Source organism: Hakea prostrata, chromosome 4, assembly GCF_041222555.1.
Source record: "Hakea prostrata isolate BN-2017 chromosome 4, UWA_Hpros_2, whole genome shotgun sequence".
NCBI classification, from domain to species: domain Eukaryota; kingdom Viridiplantae; phylum Streptophyta; class Magnoliopsida; order Proteales; family Proteaceae; genus Hakea; species Hakea prostrata.
In genome coordinates, this window is record NC_142603.1 from 17,315,942 (window position 1) to 17,335,677 (window position 19,736).

At 37.8% G+C, this 19,736-nt stretch overlaps 1 protein-coding gene across 6 annotated transcripts in view; it reads right to left on the reverse strand.

The window, feature by feature from the left end:
• Positions 1 to 19,736, reverse strand: part of LOC149018262 (ABC transporter D family member 1-like) — a 111,845-nt gene that overhangs the window by 27,571 nt on the left and 64,538 nt on the right. For all 6 annotated transcript variants that reach the window (XM_089152572.1, XM_089152571.1, XM_089152570.1 and 3 more), the window contains 12 exons: positions 14,668 to 14,803; positions 14,510 to 14,588; positions 13,900 to 14,138; positions 13,500 to 13,804; positions 13,298 to 13,409; positions 13,029 to 13,193; positions 12,780 to 12,879; positions 12,554 to 12,662; positions 12,261 to 12,351; positions 1,817 to 1,941; positions 1,508 to 1,657; positions 1,315 to 1,387 (listed from right to left, as the gene is read on the reverse strand). In XM_089152572.1, the coding sequence (XP_089008698.1) occupies positions 1,315 to 1,387; positions 1,508 to 1,657; positions 1,817 to 1,941; positions 12,261 to 12,351; positions 12,554 to 12,662; positions 12,780 to 12,879; positions 13,029 to 13,193; positions 13,298 to 13,409; positions 13,500 to 13,804; positions 13,900 to 14,138; positions 14,510 to 14,588; positions 14,668 to 14,803 (1,684 nt within the window). The remainder of the gene's footprint in view (positions 1 to 1,314; positions 1,388 to 1,507; positions 1,658 to 1,816; positions 1,942 to 12,260; positions 12,352 to 12,553; positions 12,663 to 12,779; positions 12,880 to 13,028; positions 13,194 to 13,297; positions 13,410 to 13,499; positions 13,805 to 13,899; positions 14,139 to 14,509; positions 14,589 to 14,667; positions 14,804 to 19,736) is intronic.

Consider the following 19,736-nt stretch of genomic DNA (forward strand, 5'->3'; position numbering starts at 1 on the left):
TGACTGAATTAGCTTAGTTGGAATTGTTTTCCTTTTTTATATTTTTTATTTGGTCCCTTCCTAAGAGAAATAGGACTTACAGAAGCCCTTGGGAAGGAATAAAAATCAGATTAGAGAACTTGAAATTACTTAGGAGCTTTTTTTTTGGCTGCTGCCTTCTTCTCTAGGAGAGAGTGTTGTGTTTGGTTTTGGAATTCAAGTATAGTCTCCCTCTGGTTCAAAGTCCAGGAGGTTTTTTGGTAGTAGAGGTCAGAAACCCTAGTTCCTGTGTCAACTAGGGAACAGTCCTCTAAGAAGTTCTGCCATGCAAGTTGCTACTTGGGAAGTCTAAACTTGGTGTGCTGATCTAATCTCATCTCTTCTTTTCCCCTTTCTATCTTCTCTTTTGGAAATCCTCCTTCACAGGAATCCACCCCTGTGCCTATTTGACCATTGGGATACATCCAAATCTACCTAGAGCTTCCATAACTTCTATTAAAACCTACCATCCACATATCCAATTTTATTCAACTAAAAACAAGCTGGTGTTTTGAAATCTGCAATTACCTTCTAGGAGAACAAACACAAGGTGTTATAGCAAGAATTCAATGAAGTCAAATCTAACAGTTAAAACCTGCTGAAATTTTGAAAGAATCTTCCTCTAACCCAAAGAGTGACTTGATTCAAATTTCAGATCCATCTACCCAGCTGATTCCCTGAAACTGACCTTTTGTCCTTCAGTCTTATTTTACTGAATCTTACATAGCTTCAGATTAAAACACCCGATTTATTTATAACTTATACCTACAATGTATATTCTTTCCCACATCAACTTGACGTAACCCCACCATAAACCCTAACCCCTAACCATTGAGTGGCCCCCACACAGTTTTAGTCTACTTGAATTGGCTTGGTTCATTAAGTAATGGCTCCTAGTTGACTGCTTATCAATCTAAGACTACACCAGAGATGCTACCTGCATCTTAGAAGTTAGGAAGTGTTTTCCCTAAATTATGATGCTAATATTAAATTAGCATATTTTTTGATCCAACAACCAAAACACCTGCTTATAACTAAGCATTGGAATAGAGGAAGCCAAGCAGAGACAAATGCCAATTAAATGCAAGATACAATGCAGATCATCTAATATAATTTTGATTTGCATTCAGAAGCTAGAAATTGACAATATTAAAAAACATGACACACTCATGTAGGCCCTATGATCCAGTGACTAGGAGTCCCGAATATTTTTTTGAGAATCAATTCTGCAAGATGCTATAAGCCTATAACTACTCGATATGTATTTGACAGTTATTGATAACTACAATAACTTACAGCTTTTTCTCTGGCACCACCCCCAAAGAAGGCAATAGATTCAGCATGAGTACGGAGTCTTTCATGCATAAACCTAATGTAAGAACCACATTATCAAAGTTAGTAACCAATTTTATTAAGTAAGAGAAGATCAACCCCCTAAGAAGTAAGAGCACAATGATTTGAAACAGGATGACTGAATTTGCTAATTGACCTGAAGGTTCCCTCTAGTTGTTGCTCGTGGCCAGTTAGATCGCTGAAGTCAGGTGTAACACTCCTTAGAAAACCAAGACCCAGTAACATATATGCATATAGTATCAAAATTCCTCTTTGGCCAGTCAACAGCTTCATCCTCCAGGTGAACCTGCAATTATTCGGCAATACATGCAATGACTACTGGAAGAAGATAAGGGGGCAGAACAGAAACAAATGACAGATGTTAATGAGTAACATTGTTTACAATTAAAGTATCAAACCTGGGTTGACTTAATCAACTGGCATGTGCAAAACAACAAACACTCACCAAAGAATATCCACAGATGGCTTAACCATTCCAGTGACAAGTCCTGACAAGGCAGTAGTCAGGTTTTCCACGTCATGTGTTATTCTCTGATCTGCATCAATATTTTTAGCTGAATTGTGGAATACCTACAAAATAAAAAATGCATTGACGTGTACTTTTCATCATCACCAGTTGTTCAAGACCATTAAAAATAAAAAACAAAGCCAGTATAAATTGAATATGTTGATAGAATACCCCTTTATTTCGTGGTATATACTAATGTCCATAGCATACTATTTTATTTAATGCACAGTGCAAATGAGATGGAATTATTACATTCTCCATGAAGAACAACCCTACAAAACAAGGATATTAATGCAGCACAGCCTTGGACCAACTCAAATCCGTTCAGGGACTCAGATTGAGTACCGCGCCAAGGTTTTTAGATGATATTTGGCATAAATAAGGGTGAAGGCGTTCAATACCACTGAGGTGGCAACCAACTACAGGACCCAAAATACACTTGAACACCTAATCAATGCCCTGAAGACTATGTTCTCAATACCTGAAGCCTCATCGCCCGTAATACAATCTCACCCAAGGCAAGGTTGTCAAAGCGTCCGCCAAGCCTTTTTTTGGGTCAAGTTGACACCTTATCTCTTTGCTTCGTGTCGCCTTGGTTTTCATTTTCCTCTATTGCCTAGCCTCGCCTTGTCACCTTGACAACCATGACCCAAGGTATCAAAATATCGGCGAAAAATCGCTAAAACTAGGTGAAATTTCGGTGTGTTGCCAAGTGGCGACACAAAACTGCCCAACGAAATCAACATTCCCTAATGTCACCAAAATGTCTACCGACACGGGGGCGAAATATCACTGAATGGTCAAAATATCGACCGTTGGGTGATATATCGTCATTTTTCAATTTCTCGCCTATAAATTGGCAATATGTTGCCTATATAACCCATAATTGAGGCGAACTTTCGCCTCATTTCGGAGAGATTTTGGGCCTCTCTTCCATAGCTTCTCTCTTAGTTTTTGGAGATTCTTGTGATTTTTGCTTTGATCTTCAACATCTACCACTAGTTCTTGCTTGATTCCTGTTGGCAATTGTGTGTATCGTGTTGATCAAGATTGAGATGATGGAATGACTAATATGTACTTGCCTACCACTTGTACAACGTATACTTGTACCTGTTCACTTGACTAGTTGTATAATGAATTTTAGTAGTTCTCTTCTTTCCACAAATTTAATGAAGATATCTGTATTCTCTTGCATCATTTGCATATTTACATTTGTTTAAATTTAATGAAGATATCTGTGTTCTCTTGATCATCAGACATCTTCACTGTCTTACTGAGTTACCCTCAAGACTATTAGGATGACAAAAAAGCAAACTCAGTAATAAAAGAATTAGTATAACCATAGCTGAAATGGTTTCTCATGAAGATTCCAATAAAAAACGTTAGATATACCCAAGGAACTTATTTTTGCCGAAAATCGGGTAAATTTCGCCGATTTTCGGTAGTTTCGCTGACTAGTGAAATAAAAAACTGGTCGAAACGAAATGTTCAAATGTCGCCGGAATATCGGCCGGCAAGTCAGCGAAAATCGCTGGAAAACCTACGATTTTCCGGTGAATCAAATGAAAATGTTGAAGGAGAAGAAGAAGAAGAAGAAGAAGAAAAAGAAAGAGAAAGAAATAGAAGAAAAGAGAACATTGTTGGGTCAAGATGGCATGAAGAATCTCCATGGTTTTAGCTTCGTTTACCATTCCAGTTTCAACGATTAATTGAAGTCTTCCTAAAATCCCTGATTTTTGCAGACAAAACTGGAGAAGAGGAAACTGACTTTTCATTCCAGTTGAAAGAGAAAGAAACAGAAGATGGAAAGGGCAAAATTACTCTGCGTTACACCGGATGTTTGCAACTCCTTCGCGAGCATTTCCTCAAGGCGGCGTCATAAGAACAACATGAAGTTGGTCAGATTGCATGCTAGGCCGATAATCCACACTGATGGATATTCTGATCGATCGCTTGATTGCGGAGGGTTTCATGAAGACTTGGGCCTCTCAAGGGGATATCCGGATATGTGAACTCAAAAGCACTCTCTAAACTTCGAGATTTCAGGCTAACTTTGGTGAGATCGCCGGTTGACCGGGTTCGCCAGGTAGCGAACCGGCGATATCTCCCGAAATTTCGTTCCTTGGATATACCTATAGGGAACCGCAATGGTGACAAGTCTTCACCAATCTTAAAAAACATGAAGTGGCCCAAAGTACCAAAAATAGGAGTTTTACAAGAGTCAACTCCACCCAACCACCCCTACAATTATTACCCTGTCCCACTACTGGGTCCATGGTTTTGGTGGGAAAAAAAAAATTCAAAGCTATATTATCAAAATATCAGCTAGGTTGGATTCATGAGAATTCTCAGAGAAACTTGTACAATTTGGGGAAAAAATATCTAAGAGTTGATCTGGGAGATGCCAAAGCTAAATCATCAGCCAGGTTGGAATCACAACAACTTCAATTCCTTATTGCAACAAGATTGTCTGTTGGTTAAATTGGCAGATCTAGACAATTTTTTTCTTCTTTATTTCAAGGAAGGATAAAGAAACGAAGATGGAGGGTATAAAAATGTTGACCTGGAAATGACTAGGGATTGGGGAGAGATGCTATGCTCGAGTAACTGCATATGGTTGTTACTTGAGAAATGCCCTGAAAGACTTCACCAAAACAGAAGTTGAGGCTTGCAATATCAGGATAGCTAGAGGTGGTACAACACATCAAGACTAAGTGAGGCTCTTTTTCTTGCATCGAATTAACCACATGCTCCGTTGCTTCTATAAGGCCCCATCAAAGTCATGGGGGTTTCTCTTAGCAAGATAAGATGGTGGAATGATCATACATTGCGTTATAAATGCTAAGGGCCTTGAGAGTAGCACTTAGATGTAGAACATACATGCTAATGCTTAAAAGCATTTTCCAATGGTATCTAGTCCACCCTTTGCTTTTGGTGTTCTTAAATGTCTCCATGAAAGTAAATATAGCTTCTTTTATTAAGCAGAGCTCCTATAGGAATGATAGGCATAAAATTTCTATAGAATTCAAAATGCCCATGAGAATATCATGATTTTTATTCGGATGGACTGGCCACAAAAAGAGAGAGTTTATCATCGTGAGATAACCAGCCATGGAGCTAGCAGACAAAGACGATAGCTTGGCCAATGTCTTCCTGGGCCCTGGCAAAAGACTCTAAAGGTGTCGAAGAGGTTAAGTGTCTGGTTCAAGCTAAAATCACTAAATCATACACCACATCACTAGAGAATGTCCACGCAAATGATTGGCAACCACTTAAAGAAAACAAATTGTTCTCATTGTAGGCATGTAGTGTAGGAAATAAAGGATGTGGGTTCTCCTACAAACCTCAAAGTTTCACTATTCCCTAGGACTTGGAGGTCCACACAAAATGAGCACATATGGTACTAGAGTCAAGTGTAATCTCAAACAGATCAAACTATAGGTGCCATCTTCATAAGACCAGACCTAAGACAAAATCTCTCCTTCCTGGTTGGTATACAATTAGTTCAACCATTGAAAGAGAGTGGTCTATGATCAGTTCAGCCTTCACTAGGTTGCATGGAATCAAGCCACATTATGTTTGGTGCTTCATTAAGTAAGCTACTTGCTTTCATTGTCACTAAAAAAGAAATTGAAGTCGACCTACCCAATAGAGTGAATTTCATGTGGTCATTTTCTACAAAAATCACTGTCAATACCACCCATAGAACAAGGAAGCTTAGGAACTTGTGCGAAGGAGACTCCAAACAGGACTGTTCAGGAGCCTTTACTTTAGGATATAGGCATAGTAATTAAGGCCACATGATTCCTTAAATGTAAAATGGCAATTAGGAAATTAAAATCAATATGGACCCAGCTACTGGCTCTTGCTAAAATGTAAGCAAAACGATCATTTCCAGGTCCTAACAATAATAAGCCTAGACTACAATACAGCTGATTTGGGAGTTGCCCTAATACACAACAAGCTCCAAGAAATTTGTTTGAGAGCATAACCATATACAAAGGAGACCTTAAGATGTACCTGGTCAGAGGACCTAAAATGACCCCAGGTGCAGTGAGAAAATAGATGAATAATTTAGGCCTCATCTCATGTATGACCTCAAATAGAGTGGATTGGAGGGGAATGATCCATATAGTGGATCCCATTTAGGAGGGTATTGTTGAGTTGGTTGTTGAAGTCACTGAGTTCCTTTCTTTTCACTTTTATTATTTAGAGCAGACGACAGAGACACCTCAAAAGGACAAATTAAATCATGGACACGATAGTGTAAGTTTAAAAATGAGTGGACTCCCATGAAGTTCTCCACAAAATGACACCTTAGTACAATTTGTTCATATTTTGTTTTGAATTCACCATTTCTTAATTTGCAATTCCTAGAGTACCTTTAAACCACTATGAGAGTACCCTATAGCCCTTACAAAATATACCATTCTTCTTCATTTTGGTTCCTTTCTTTTATAGAAGATCAATCCCTAGCACTTAGCAGGCTTGATAAGCACTAGAAGAGATGGCTCCATTAGCTAATTGGGAAGTCAATGATGTTTCAGCAACATCTGCAGCTCTTGGAAGCCATGGTGGTGGTATGGCAAGATCACCGACCAAAGCAGCCGGCAGCAAGCATGGCTTCCATTAACCCTACTGTTGAGTCTTCATATTCTTGATTGCCTGCTGATTGATCTTGTGATAATAAATAAACAAAAAAAGGTGATACAGAGGATGGAGCATAGAAGTGCATCTTGGGTCTAATGTGATCAATGTATTCCTTTAAAGCTCAAAGGAAAATTCTATAAGATTGTTGTACAACCAGCTATGATGTACGATGTAGGGTGTTGGGCTGTTAAGAAGCATCATGTAGATAAACTCTGTTAAGACTTGCGCAGCGTTGGTGCACAAGCCTTGTGGCTGGTGCTTTGGTGCACAAGCCTTGTGGCTGGTGCTTTGGTGCACAAGCCTTAGAGAAGCAGTCTTGGTGCACAAGTTGCATAAGTTTATATTTTCAAAGAAGCAGTCTTGGTGCACAAGTTTTGAAGAATTAGAGTGTTTATTTCTAGTCAGTTTCTATTTTCAGTTTGTTACTAACTTACTCTGTTAAGACTTGCGCAGCCTTGGTGCACAAGCCTTGTGGCTGCTGCTTTGGTGCACAAGCCTTAGAGCAGCAGTCTTGGTAGTTGGTGCACAAGTTGCATAAGTTTATATTTTCAAAGAAACAGTCTTGGTGCACAAGTTTTGAAGAATTAGAGTTTTTATTTCTAGTCAGTTTCTATTTTCAGTTTGTTACTAACTTACTCTTTTCAAACTTTCTAATTTTTCCTCTTTTTACTTTGGGCAGAATCCTATGTCAGTATACCTGTAATTTTGTTTTCTTTTTTAAAGGACAACGTTACTTGTCTCTTAAGTTTTAATTGGAGTTGAAGGCTATAATAAACTAGCTTGCGATTCTAGAGAGTTAGTCTAGAATTGTAGGCTTCTGCTGGTTCTTCTTCTTCTTCTCCTCATTTCTCTTTTTCCTTGCTTTTGTCTTCAGTTTAGCCACTGATTTGATTCTTAGACCTTGACTAACATGGTATCAGAGCTCTTTTAATCAAATCAATATTCTTCCAATCGTGCTCTTCTAAAAGGCTTCTTTTTCTTATTTTTCCTTTCATGCGCAGCCACCTATTGCTGCAAAGAACATGTTTTTAGATTAGTCATTCATGTAAACTGATCTCCACTACCTACTACCTGTACTGAAACCCCCAGAGCTTGGATCGACTTAAGCGTTTTCTACCCAATCTACCACTTTATTTTTGCATTCTACAGATTACATTTTTTTAATCCAAGTTCTGGGTTGCGTCTGTCTTTGCATTTCGTGCACTGCTGATTTGTTTGTGCTTTCCATTACAATGGTGTTATATCTGGTAAGATCTACCTTAGTTTTCTATGTCAGCCATAACTGGTGATTCCACTATGAGTACTACTGACTCTAAGGGACCTTTAGGAGATAACATGAATGTTCAAATTACATCCATTAAATTAAAAGATAGTTCCAACAACCAATTTTGGTCCCACACTGTTCATGTTTATCTTCTTGCAAAGGGTAGCTGAAATTTATTGAGGCTGACCCCCCAGCCAAAACTAATAAGACCTATGCTAGTTGGGCCTAACTGCAAATATTATGTTCCACAAAACTACCAAGGGAATATGGAATGATTTGCAAGAAACATATTCCCAAGCCAAAAATATGACCGCATCTAAAATATTTACCAAAAATTATTCCAGTTTCAGCATGCTGATAAATCTCGGCATGATTACTATAATTCTTTTAAAGACATGATGGAGGAGTTGAATGTTTTCCAGCCACTACTACTAATATGAAAAACTTAAAGCTCAAAGGAATGAATTTTTTTAGTCTAAATTTCTTGCTAGTTTAAATTCTAAACTAAAGGCCGTCAAAGGACATCTCTTAGCAGGTGAACATATTCTTAATCTCAATGATGCATACTCCGGATCCAATGAATTGCATTGCCAGACATTTATTTCTCTGGGATTGGTTCCAAAGGAGAAAGTTCCGCTTTTACTTCTACTCACGGTAGGGGCTGTTGTCATGGTTTAGGGGGAGTTAGCTGATCAGCTGGTGGTTGTGGCATTCAGCAGTCAGATAAGTCATCTCGGTTATGTACTCATTGTGGCAAAATAGGACATTTGGTAAAGGCTTGTTGGGCCAAGCATGGGAATCCTGAATGGACCAAAAAATTGCCAAGCATTTGTATGATGGTGGTACAAAGATGGTAACATCTAATGGTAATGCTTCTAAACCTTCCTCTAGGGAACTATCTAAGACTCTACACAATGATGTGAGTCAAATCCTTCGTCGCTTACAAAGTATTGAACAGCTGCTTCCACATCCACAGGTACTTCTGCCTCAACTCTTTCTCATACAAGTAAGACAGCATTACTGCTTCTACACCCACCCCTGGGATCATCGATTTAGGGGCTTCTTCCCATATGACTGGTAAGTCATCCCTTTTTATTTATTCTTTAAATCCACAACTAGTTCTGTTGTTATAGCTAATGCGACTTCCACACCTATTTTAGGTTCTGGAAGTATCTCTTTGATGAAACCACGGACCTAGGGTTAGGGGTAAAACTGTAATTTTCTTAGAATGTGGCTGCCCACAGAATTCCAGCAAATATAGAAGGGCCTTCTAGGGTTTCTTCCACAACTCAAGCCTGTTGGAGATGAATTTCAGATCTGAAGTCATTGGAGAATGAAGCTCAGATCTGAATTTTGGTCTTAAACTCAGAATTAGGGGTTGCACTGACTCGGCCAGGGTTAGGGTTTGGGGAATGGGTTGCTGTCCTGCAGTTTAAAACTACTGATGTTACTATTCTGCAGTTTGGAAACCGCTTCAGAGAAAGAAGAGGCTGAGGTAAGAGTGTTAGGATTTTTCTGAAACTTATCAAAATTCTGCAAATTTCACTTAAAGAAGATGAAGTGCAGAAATTCTGTAAACCAGAAAACAGGGCTGCTTTGTGGAAACTAGTGTTAGGACTGATACCAGGGGTGTCTTCAAATCTAATGAGGGTGGAATGGGTTTAAAAGAGCAAGAGACGGGATTCCTAATGGGGTTGGGATTTGGAGGCTGTGGGGAAGGAGGAGGGGCAGGGGAGCTTGCAGGTGTAAGGAGGATCTTCAAGAGCAGCTGGGATAGTTGTTGGAGGTTGGTGAAGGCCCTAAGGAAGTCAAAAGACCTAGGGGAAAATTCTGCAAATTTCAATTAAAGAAGATGAAGTGCAGAAATTCTGTAAACCAGAAAACAGGGCTGCTTCGTGGAAACTAGTGTTAGGACTGATACCTAGAGGTGTCTTCAATTCTAATGAGGGCGGAATGGGTTTGAAAGAGCAAGGGACAGGGGATCCCTAATGGGGTTGGTATTTGGAGGCCATGGGGAAGGAGGGGGGAGGGAAGCTTGCGGGTGTAAGGGGGAGGTTCGAGAGGAACTGAGATAGTTGTTGGAGGTCGGCGAAGGCCCTTAGGAATTCAAAATACCTAGGGAAGCTGTTGGGGGCAGGAGTTAGGGGAAGGGTGTGCAAGGGGTGGGGGACTGCAGATAGAGGAAGGGGTTGGGAATGTGGTGGGCCTCTTGACTTGCTTCAATACTTGCTGGAGTTGTTGGTTGGACGCTTCTGAACTTGAAGAGGAACTGCTTGTCAAATCTATTTGAAAGCTTGAGTTGCTGGATTGAAGATGCTTGAAGAGACTTGAGTGAGAAAACTGAAAATTGAATAACTTTTTCTGACACCTGCCGAGGCCCCCTCAAATAGGAGCCTGGTCCTTACCCAAATTTCATTTAATAATCCAGACTGACAATTACAATGTAAAATGAGGCTATTTATAGCCTAAAATTAAAGACTTTGACTCAGAGTGAGATCTCCTAAACTAATGAGATCTAATTACATCTCAAACTGGACTCTAATCAACATTTAGCAAAGGATCAAATTACTACGAGATTTCAACCCTTAGATTGGAATCTCACTAACACATTTTAAGTGTTTTTTTTTAAGCACATGCTAATTAAATAACTTAAGTCTAAAGCAACCAACTTAAAACAACTCAACTCAAAATAGAATGCTCAAGCTGCCACTTATATTGCCAGTAACCTAGTTTTCCATGAGGGGACGAAGCATATAGAGGTGGATTGCCGTTTTGGTCATAATGTAGTCAAGAAGAACGAGACACCCTTCCTGGGTTCTGATGATCAACTAGTTGATGTGTTCACTAAGGCTTCGTTCGGACTGAGGTTTCGGTCTATCTATTCCAAGCTGGCATGGGAGATTTGTATGCTTCAGCTTGATGGGGAGTGTTGAGACTTGCGCAAACCTTGTGCCTACTGCATTGGGGCAGCAGTCTTGGTGCACAAGTAGCATAAGTTTCTATTTTTGGAGAAGAAGTCATGGTGCAAAGGTTTTGAAGAATTAGAGTTTTTATTTTTACTTAGTTTCTATTTTCAGTTTGTTACCATTTTCACACTTTCTATATTCTGTTTCTTTCTATTAAGGGCAGAATCCTATATCAGTTTACTGGTAATTTTGTTTCCTTTTTTTTGGAGGACAAGGTTACTTGTCTCCCAAGTTGTAAACTTGTAATCGGAGTTAAAGGCTATAAATAAACCATACTACGATTCTAGGAAGTTGAAGGGCGGGCCTGGCACAATGGTGGAGTCTCTCCATTGTGCGCTGGAGGTCGCGGGTTCGAATCAGCCTCTCTGCAAAAAGCAGGGGTAAGGCTGCCTAGAAAGTCCCTTCCCCAAACCGCACAGTGTGGGAGCTTCGGCACTGGGTACGCCCTTTACGATTCTAGGAAGTTAGTCTAGAATTTCAAGTTGCAGCTGCTGGTTCTTCTTCTCCTTTCTCTTCTTCCTTGCTTTCTTCTTTGGTTTAGCTACCGATTTGATTCTTAGAGCTTGATTTCTAACAAACTTAAGTGTAGCAAAAATGGGGCGTTGAGATGGATGAATGGCAAAACTAAGAAGGGTAAGATAATGAATGACCATACTAGAGCTGGTCCAGGAGTAGCTTAGATAAATGATAAGTTATAGGGAAGTCAACTGAGGCGGAACAACCACGTTCACTAGAGGCCTTTAAATACCATTGTATAAAGAAACGATTTAATCCATATTGAAGGAAGTAGAAGAACTAGGGGCAGACCTAAGATAACCTTAACAGAAGTGGTGAGAAAGGATATGCATAGCTTAGGCCTTGTATCTAGTACGGCCTCAAAAAAAGCTGATTGGAAGGCAAGAATCCTTGTATTCGACCCAATGACAGAAATTTCAACAACTTCAACAGGGGTGGTGATGGTTGAAAACACAGAGAGAAGGAGTTTCCACCATGTCAGTTAACAAGAGGAGAAAAAAATAAAAAATAAGAACTACATAAAAAGAAGAGCGTAAAAGAAAGGTATAGTGGTCTTTTCATCGCTAATACTAAGCACTCTAACAGAAAAGGGAAGTGCTTTTTAAAACATAATTGGCATCTCTGAGAATAAGTGTGCAGTTCTGGGGTGTCTGTCATTCACTCATTTGCTTTATTTTTTATGCATTTTCTTTTCACAGATCCACATAGCCAAACTCATTTAGTTGAGATAAGCCTTCATTATTCTTTTTGTTGTTTGCGGACCAGTTTTGACTAGTCTATCCATTGAATTTGCTTGAATATATCGAGTTATCTCTATTTGTGGTTCTCTTCCATATCTTCTGAGATCCTGATTGATTTTGTCCTTCGATTAGGACTCAGCTAGAGGTTTACAACACTATCACAATGGCTCCTTCAATGCCAGTACATCCTTTGGACTCTCAAAGATCATACTATCATGACAAAGGCATTTAACCCATTTTATTACCTTGTAAAATGTGTTCTTTCTCAAGTACTTTTGGAGCAAATGTTGAGTTAAAAGGATCCTCCATCCAAGGGCCAGTTTTGCTTTCAAGTATCTGCAGAAAAATGAAATAGGTGTAACTTGAATACTACTGCTAATTTGTATAACATGCAAGCCATGCAAACAGTAGACACAGGCAATTCTTGGAATTTCATATCATCATCTTGTCTCTTAAATCACCACAAATGGCAAAGCCCTCATTAAACTTCGAAAGTAGTTGAAATAAAATGACAAGCTAACAGGTTTACAAGAATTACCTCAAGGAAGGTGCTACAATTGAGGATGCAGCACTTTGAAGAATGCTAACACCAGTCAAGTGAAGAAATGCTGCTTTATCCTGCTCCAACACAAACTTGACACTATTCCCTGAAAAAGCAACGATAGTTACAAAACAGAGATTCCCCAGGTATTTTCTCTGTTAATTAGAAAACATAATTTAATTTACCATTCAAAGAACGAAAATGAAAACATAATCTAATTTACCATTCAAAGAAGCAATACGATCTGTTATCCATGTCCTCGACATGACAAGTAAAGCAACAGCAAAAAACTGTGCCCCCTGTTTATCAACCAGTGTGGGTACCTAAAAAGGACAAAAAAGAACTGAGGGTAATCATAGTCCACAGACATTACCTAGCAGTTGACATATGGCTTTATCACAGAAAATTCAGTCACCTTCTAGTTTCATCATAATAAATAGCATTTAAAATCTCCCACTTAATATCAACTTACCAATACTTTAAACATGACAGCTATCCTTAGTGGTAATGCTCTTGTAGTCGTTTGCAATTGCCGAACTACAGGCAATGACTCATAATCTGTGGGATGAGATGTAGCTACCACCTCCGCAACATATGATGGTACTTTTGAATTTGAAATTGAAGTGTCCTCACTGTCCTGGTAGAGAAGAGAATCCAAAAACATCTAACATGTTATCTAGGACTTCCAATAACAATAACAAGAAAAAGCTAGTATAGGAAACATGATGTGAGTTTTCAGACCTCCCTAGTGGTAGCAAAAGCATGCTGAACTGCCATTGCATCACTCTGACGGTCTGTTTCAAATGACTTAGTTTTCCCTAGCCCAGCTTCTATAGGCAATGGAGAACCCTCCCTGTAGTTTTCAGTGAAGGATGAAGTTCAGCTATTGAAAGATAATAGTGATGACAAACAAAACTAAGCACAAACGATTTGTAGACACCACCTCTTGTGACACACATTCCAGCCTCCTTCCCCATCTAAGGACAAAACCAAGTCATGAAATGTAACAAGGGCAGGGCGATGTGATATAGTAATACATGATGTTCCCATTGCTCGAACTTTCGCACAGAACCGTTCCTCCATGTCAGTGGTCACGGCACTGGTGCACTCATCGAGAATAGCAAACCTAGGTTTATGGTAGAAGAGTCTAGCCATCCCCAGCCTTTGTTGTTCTCCAAGAGAAAGTTCATCACCCCAGTTTACCTCCCTCTCTAGTGGATAACGATCCAATAGGTGCTCAAGATCCACCTGACAAGTTTAAAAGACATCATCAGCAAAACATTTGAAGCAGGTTTGAATACCATACACAATGAAAAGCTGAATTTACAGAGAGAAGATTATACATTTTTCAACAGCTCAATTATTCCACTATGTGTAAGTGGTATGATCTCTTCATCTGCAGTAAGAGGATATATCAACTGGTCCCGAAGTGTTCCTACAGATGTATAAGGTCTTTGTGGAACATAGAAGATCTCCTTATTAAGATCAGAACCAACCCCAGGTTTTGCAATGTAGCCAGATACCAGTGGCCAAAGACCGCCTAGAACACGGAAAAGAGAACTTTTTCCACTACCATTTGGACCTTCAGAAGAAAGTATAAGAATATAAGCAAGCATTGCAGTAACATATCCAAGACAAATGTGAACGGCAAAGCAAGTTCACAGAATTTGGAAAATTTAGAATTTTATTGTAACAATGGCAAAACCCCATCATGTTTCTAGCAGAAGTTTTATTGCTAAAGGTAAAACTTTGCCATGCCAAATGAATGTAAAAACAAATAACAGTAACTGTCATCTGACATTAGATGCACATTTGATTTCATTACTATAGAAGAAAAAAATCACAAGAAGCCAAAATCATGGAGGAAAAAATGGAAAATTGCAAAAAGGTGATGAATAAACCACAAAATAAGAACTTAAGAAAGGTGTTTGAGTCCACAAATAAGGAAACTACCTGTAATCAAAAGATTAGTTCCTGATTCAATTCTAAGGCTCAAATCCTCCACAAGGACATTATTTGTTGGTGTAACAACCTGGAAGAACCTGGTTTACCATCAGAACATGGGAGATCATCAAAAACCAAGAAAGAACCGTCCAGTTAATTTGAAATACCTTGACATTAGCAAACTCAATATAATTAGCTTCAGTAAAACAACTCCTTCCGTTTCTTTGAACAGAAAATTCATCATGAACAGTGCTCAGTTCTCTCGAAACAGCCATTAGTTCATGGATACGTTCTGCATAACCACTGCAAGCCGGAAGAAAAAAGTAAATATTATAAGTGAATCATATAGTGCTGGCTATGGCACAAATTTTGTCGATTAATGTATTATCACAAACTCATGGGATAAAGAAAACAGTAAAACTGAAAATTCCAACATCACAAAACACCATGAGAATCCTCCACAGTTCAGGTTTCGGTTAAAATTCATATGAAAAACCAAAATTTTGGTTGAAATGACCAAAATTTCGTGGAAACTTGGGACTTTTTCCTACAAGTTTCGATAGGTTTTAGGGCGCATTTTGGGGTGGGATTCTGCATACAAGTTAAAAGCCATGCATTTTGCGATAAAAATCAATCTAGATATGTAATTCAAAGTCATAGTATACATAGAGAGGTTTTAGACAAATACACTATAAACATACCGTTCACTATATGACTTCTAAGTTCAAACTTCAAATACAAAGTAACTAATCTAAGGTATTCCCAAACATTGGGAATTTTTGCTAATTAAAAATAATTTTTAATAATTAAAATATTAATTATTAGTAATTATTACATACATGAAATCAAAATTAAACAACCTAAAATTTATTTGGACACCATCAGAATGTAGATTGAGTAATGGTGTCTCACATACATCAAAACAAAGAGAATACATCATGTATTTCAGTATAAGTAGGTTATTTTTTGAAAAATATAATTTGTAGGTAATTTTTAAAATCAGAAAAATATAAAGATACCAGTACACTTCAAAAATTAAATCTAAGAACACATATTTCTAGATTTAGCTACTAGAGACAACATATATTAAATTAAAAAGAATCCAACATCATTTGAGCATGGAACAAAGAAAAAATAAAAAATTTGGGAAATTTTGGGTTAGCTTGCAAAAAACCTAGAAATGGCCACCTAGAACTATCGAAATCACCAAAGGTGGAAAGGAAATGGCATAAAAACACATGAATGGGCTCACAAAGGTCAAAATCAGAGGGGATATGCTTGGTCGAAAAATGAAGTTCCGTTTGGCTTCCTTCAAAACTATGTGAAATGCATAGTTTTGTTCAAAACCCCTGACTTTAAGTGAAAAAAACCACCTGGGCCAAACCGCTTGACCTAGGTTTCAACATGTTTCGGAAATTTCGTGGGTTTCGAGCTGTTTCGACCGAAATTTCGCTTCGTTTCAATACCCTTTAGTTTCATTCAGCATTCTAAAAAATCCGAAATTTCGCACGTTTCGATTGAATTTTGTAGTATGGAATCCTCCCATAATTTCCCCATCCCACACTTTTACTCCCCCAAGCAACTCATTCAATTTTATGGAAAGCATAGAAAAAAATTCAAGGGAAACTCAAGTTTCGACCAGGTGAAAATGGGAACCTAGGTGGGAAACTGGGAAATTTTGAGGAAACTCAGGACTTTTTCGTGCAAGTTTCAACAGGTTTTCGGGAGTATTTTAGGGTGGGACTTGGCATTTAAGCTAATTACGGTAATAAGAGCACATTGGTGGTATTTTGCTAAAAAAGTCAATGTAAATATGTCATTCGATGTACATAACATCAATGTAAAGTTGTCCGAGAAGTACACTATAAACTTAACTACTTAAGTACATAACATTCAATATATAATTTCTAACTTCAAAACATCAAATACAAAGTAACTGACAATTAAAGGAAAGTACAACTTAGTGCCAAGAGGAGTGCCAAGAGTGGATCCATCCTGTGAGGTGAATAGTACTATGCTTGTAACATGCTCTCCTCCAACCAACGAACATAGACATCCCATGATATTTTATGCCTATGGTTGTCAAGGTAATCGACAACTGTAACTTTATAAGTCTGGTCATCAACATGCCTAAGATAACCAATTTGAGGGAATATGCAATTTGGATAGGGAAGTCCTGATGGAGGGGGTATTTGGGGAAACATGAAAAAAACAAAAAAATTGAAAATTTTGGAAAGCTACAAAACTTGTAGGAAAAAGTCCTAGGTTTCCACGAAATTCCCAAGTTTCCACAAAATTTTCTAGGTTTCCACGAAATTTTCTAGGTTTCCACAAAATTTCCCAAGTTTTCACGAAATTTCCCACGTTCCCCATGAAATTTGGGAATTTTTTTTCTCATGAACCAGGTTTCAATAGGTTTTGAGGCTTTGACAAGTTTTGACAAAATCGACTGTTTTGATCGAAACTTGGGATTCTTTTTGGTCCCCTAGTTTTTCGTTTCAAGGTTCCCAAAATGGAAAATTTCGGTCAAAATTTCGCAAGTTTTGACGGAATTTTGTTCTATAATGGAGAGGTACATAGAACAAGAAGGAATCCCTTCTCTAGAGCATGGATAAAGAAGTCGGTGGAGTATCAAAATTTACCAAAACATTTCAATGTCAACCTACGTTCAAGATGAAACCCCGGTTGATGGTAGAAGTGCATAACTTCAACCGAGATTTTTTCTGTAAATGGGCTACTGTCTCAATGGTTTTGACCAAGGTTCAAAATCTCAGTTTTGAGGCCAATTAGGACACTAGCTAGAACCAAGATTTCCCAAGTTTAAACCAAAACCTGTTCAAAACCTAATATTTTCTAGACTACATTTTTTGTGATCTTAAAACTGGTAAAAGTTGGTTGAAATTAGTCAAAACTTGTTGAAGCCATGGAACAAAATTCAAGGGAAACTTAGGTTTCAACAGTATGAAAATGGGAATTCTGGGCTGAAACTTGGAAAATTTCGTGGAAACATAGGACTTCTTCCAACACGTTTCGATAGCTTTTAGGGAGTATTTTTGGGTGGGACTCTGTATATAAGTTAATTGGGGCATAAAGAACATATTGACACATGCATTTTTCTTAAAAAAAATAAAAATCAACATAGACATGTCATTCAAAGTCATAGTATATACAAAGAGGTTTATGATAAACACACTATAAACGTAACAATCAATATATAACTTCTAAGTTCAAAACTTCAAATACAAAGTAACTAATTCCAGCCTAAACACACATTACTTATAACCTAAGATATTCTCAAACTTTGGAAATTTTTTGTTAATTAAAAAATATTTTTATAATTAAAATATTAATTATTAGCAATTATTAAATACATGAAATCAAAATTTAAAAACCTAAAATTAATTTGGACACTGTCATAACGTAAATTGAGTGATGGTGTTCACAAGTATCAAAGCAAAGGCAATATATCATGTACATGTAAGTTATTTTTCGAAAATTCAAATTTGTAAGTAATTTTAAAAGTTAGAAAAATAAAGAAATATTAGCACACTTCAAAAGTTAAGTCTAACAGCATACATTACTAGATTTAGCTACTAGAGACAAAATATACTAAATTAAAAAGAATCTAACATCATTTGAGCATGAAACAAAGAAAAAATAAAAAATTTGGAAAAATTAGATTATGTTGCAAAAACCTTGAAATGACCACCAAGAATTGTCAAAATCACCAAAGGAGGGAAGGAAATGGATCAAAATCACCTAGAATAGGCTCACAAAGGTTGAAATTAGAGGGGAAACAAAGTGTCGAAACTTGAGGTTTTGCCTGGGTTTTGTTCGAGTTTTGATCGAAAATCATGACTTCAAGTAAAAAAAACTATCTGGTCGAAGCAATTGACCCAGATTTCAACAAGGTTCTGCATGTTTCATAAGTTTCAATTAGTTTTGATGAAATTTTGTAGGTTTTGATGGAGACCTATGATTTCATTCAGTATCCACAGGTTTCATTTCGATCTTTTCAAAACGGGAAATTTCAAGCAAAATTTCGCATGTTTCAACTTGAATATGCTGGTAAAACTTGGTATCTTCTATCAAAATGGTCAAAACTACCAAGATGTGCAAAACAAGGTTTAAAATTGGTACCAGTGTCGACTCAAGTGTTTGCTTCTCTTTTTTGCAATACTGAGATTTAGAACAACCGCATCACAAGTTGTTTGATAAGATCCTCAATTAGCACAGATAAACTCGAATGGATCATTAGCCTTCAAAATCTGAAACCATTAACCGTAGCTTCTTGCAAATAGGTCAGAACTCTCAATTTTCACCCCATTTTTTGCGGATTTCAGCTGGATTTTCACTTGCAAGTTGCAACTACTCTTAACATATCTACAACATCAAAGGAAGATCAATCATTCTGTGCTTGTCTTATGAACTTATATTTTAATGACTTATATAGAATTTCTAATGGCTATATAATTTTATCATTCTATCCTCGAAAGTCGAGATTGTGATACTAATTTGGATGGAATTTTGATGGCATTTAAGTTATGTTATGGATTTGATAACTTTTTCTTTTCATTTATATGCGTTAAAGGTCATATTACATGTTATATAACCTTGCATTCCCTAATCCTACAACATTTTGGTTTCACACTATGGCTAGACTTAGAAATCATACTTAGGGTTATTTTCTCACAAATCAAAGTCCACCAGTGTGTTCAAAAGGCCTTAAATAGGTGAAATACCAAGTTTCAACCCAACCGGAACACTAAAACCCACCACTGAGTTAACGGGAAAAAAATGGCATATCTTGACCGAGATCTCGGTATTTCAGGGTGGTGAGATCTCGCTTGAGAGTGAGATCTTCTACCATGCTTAGTTTATCGTACGCTTGGAGTTTGCACCAATTCAATTATGGTTCCAATCAAGTTAAATTTAATATAGCTTAACTTATATTACAAGAATTAGTAACTTTAGTTTTTATCAACCAAAAAAAAAAAAAAAAAAAAAAAAAAAAAGGAATTGAGTATGTAATTAGGATTCTACCACACGTCCATGGTTGTCAAAGCATCCGCCTGGCGCTCCTTGGTGGCCGCCGTTGCGCCTACTCCCATTTTTGGGTCAAGGCGACTAGGTGTCACCTTGTTGCTTAACCAATGCCTTGTGCGTTGCTTGGTAATGTCTTGGTTTTCGTTGCCCTCTATCGCCTTGCCATGCCTTGTCGCTTGGACAACAATGC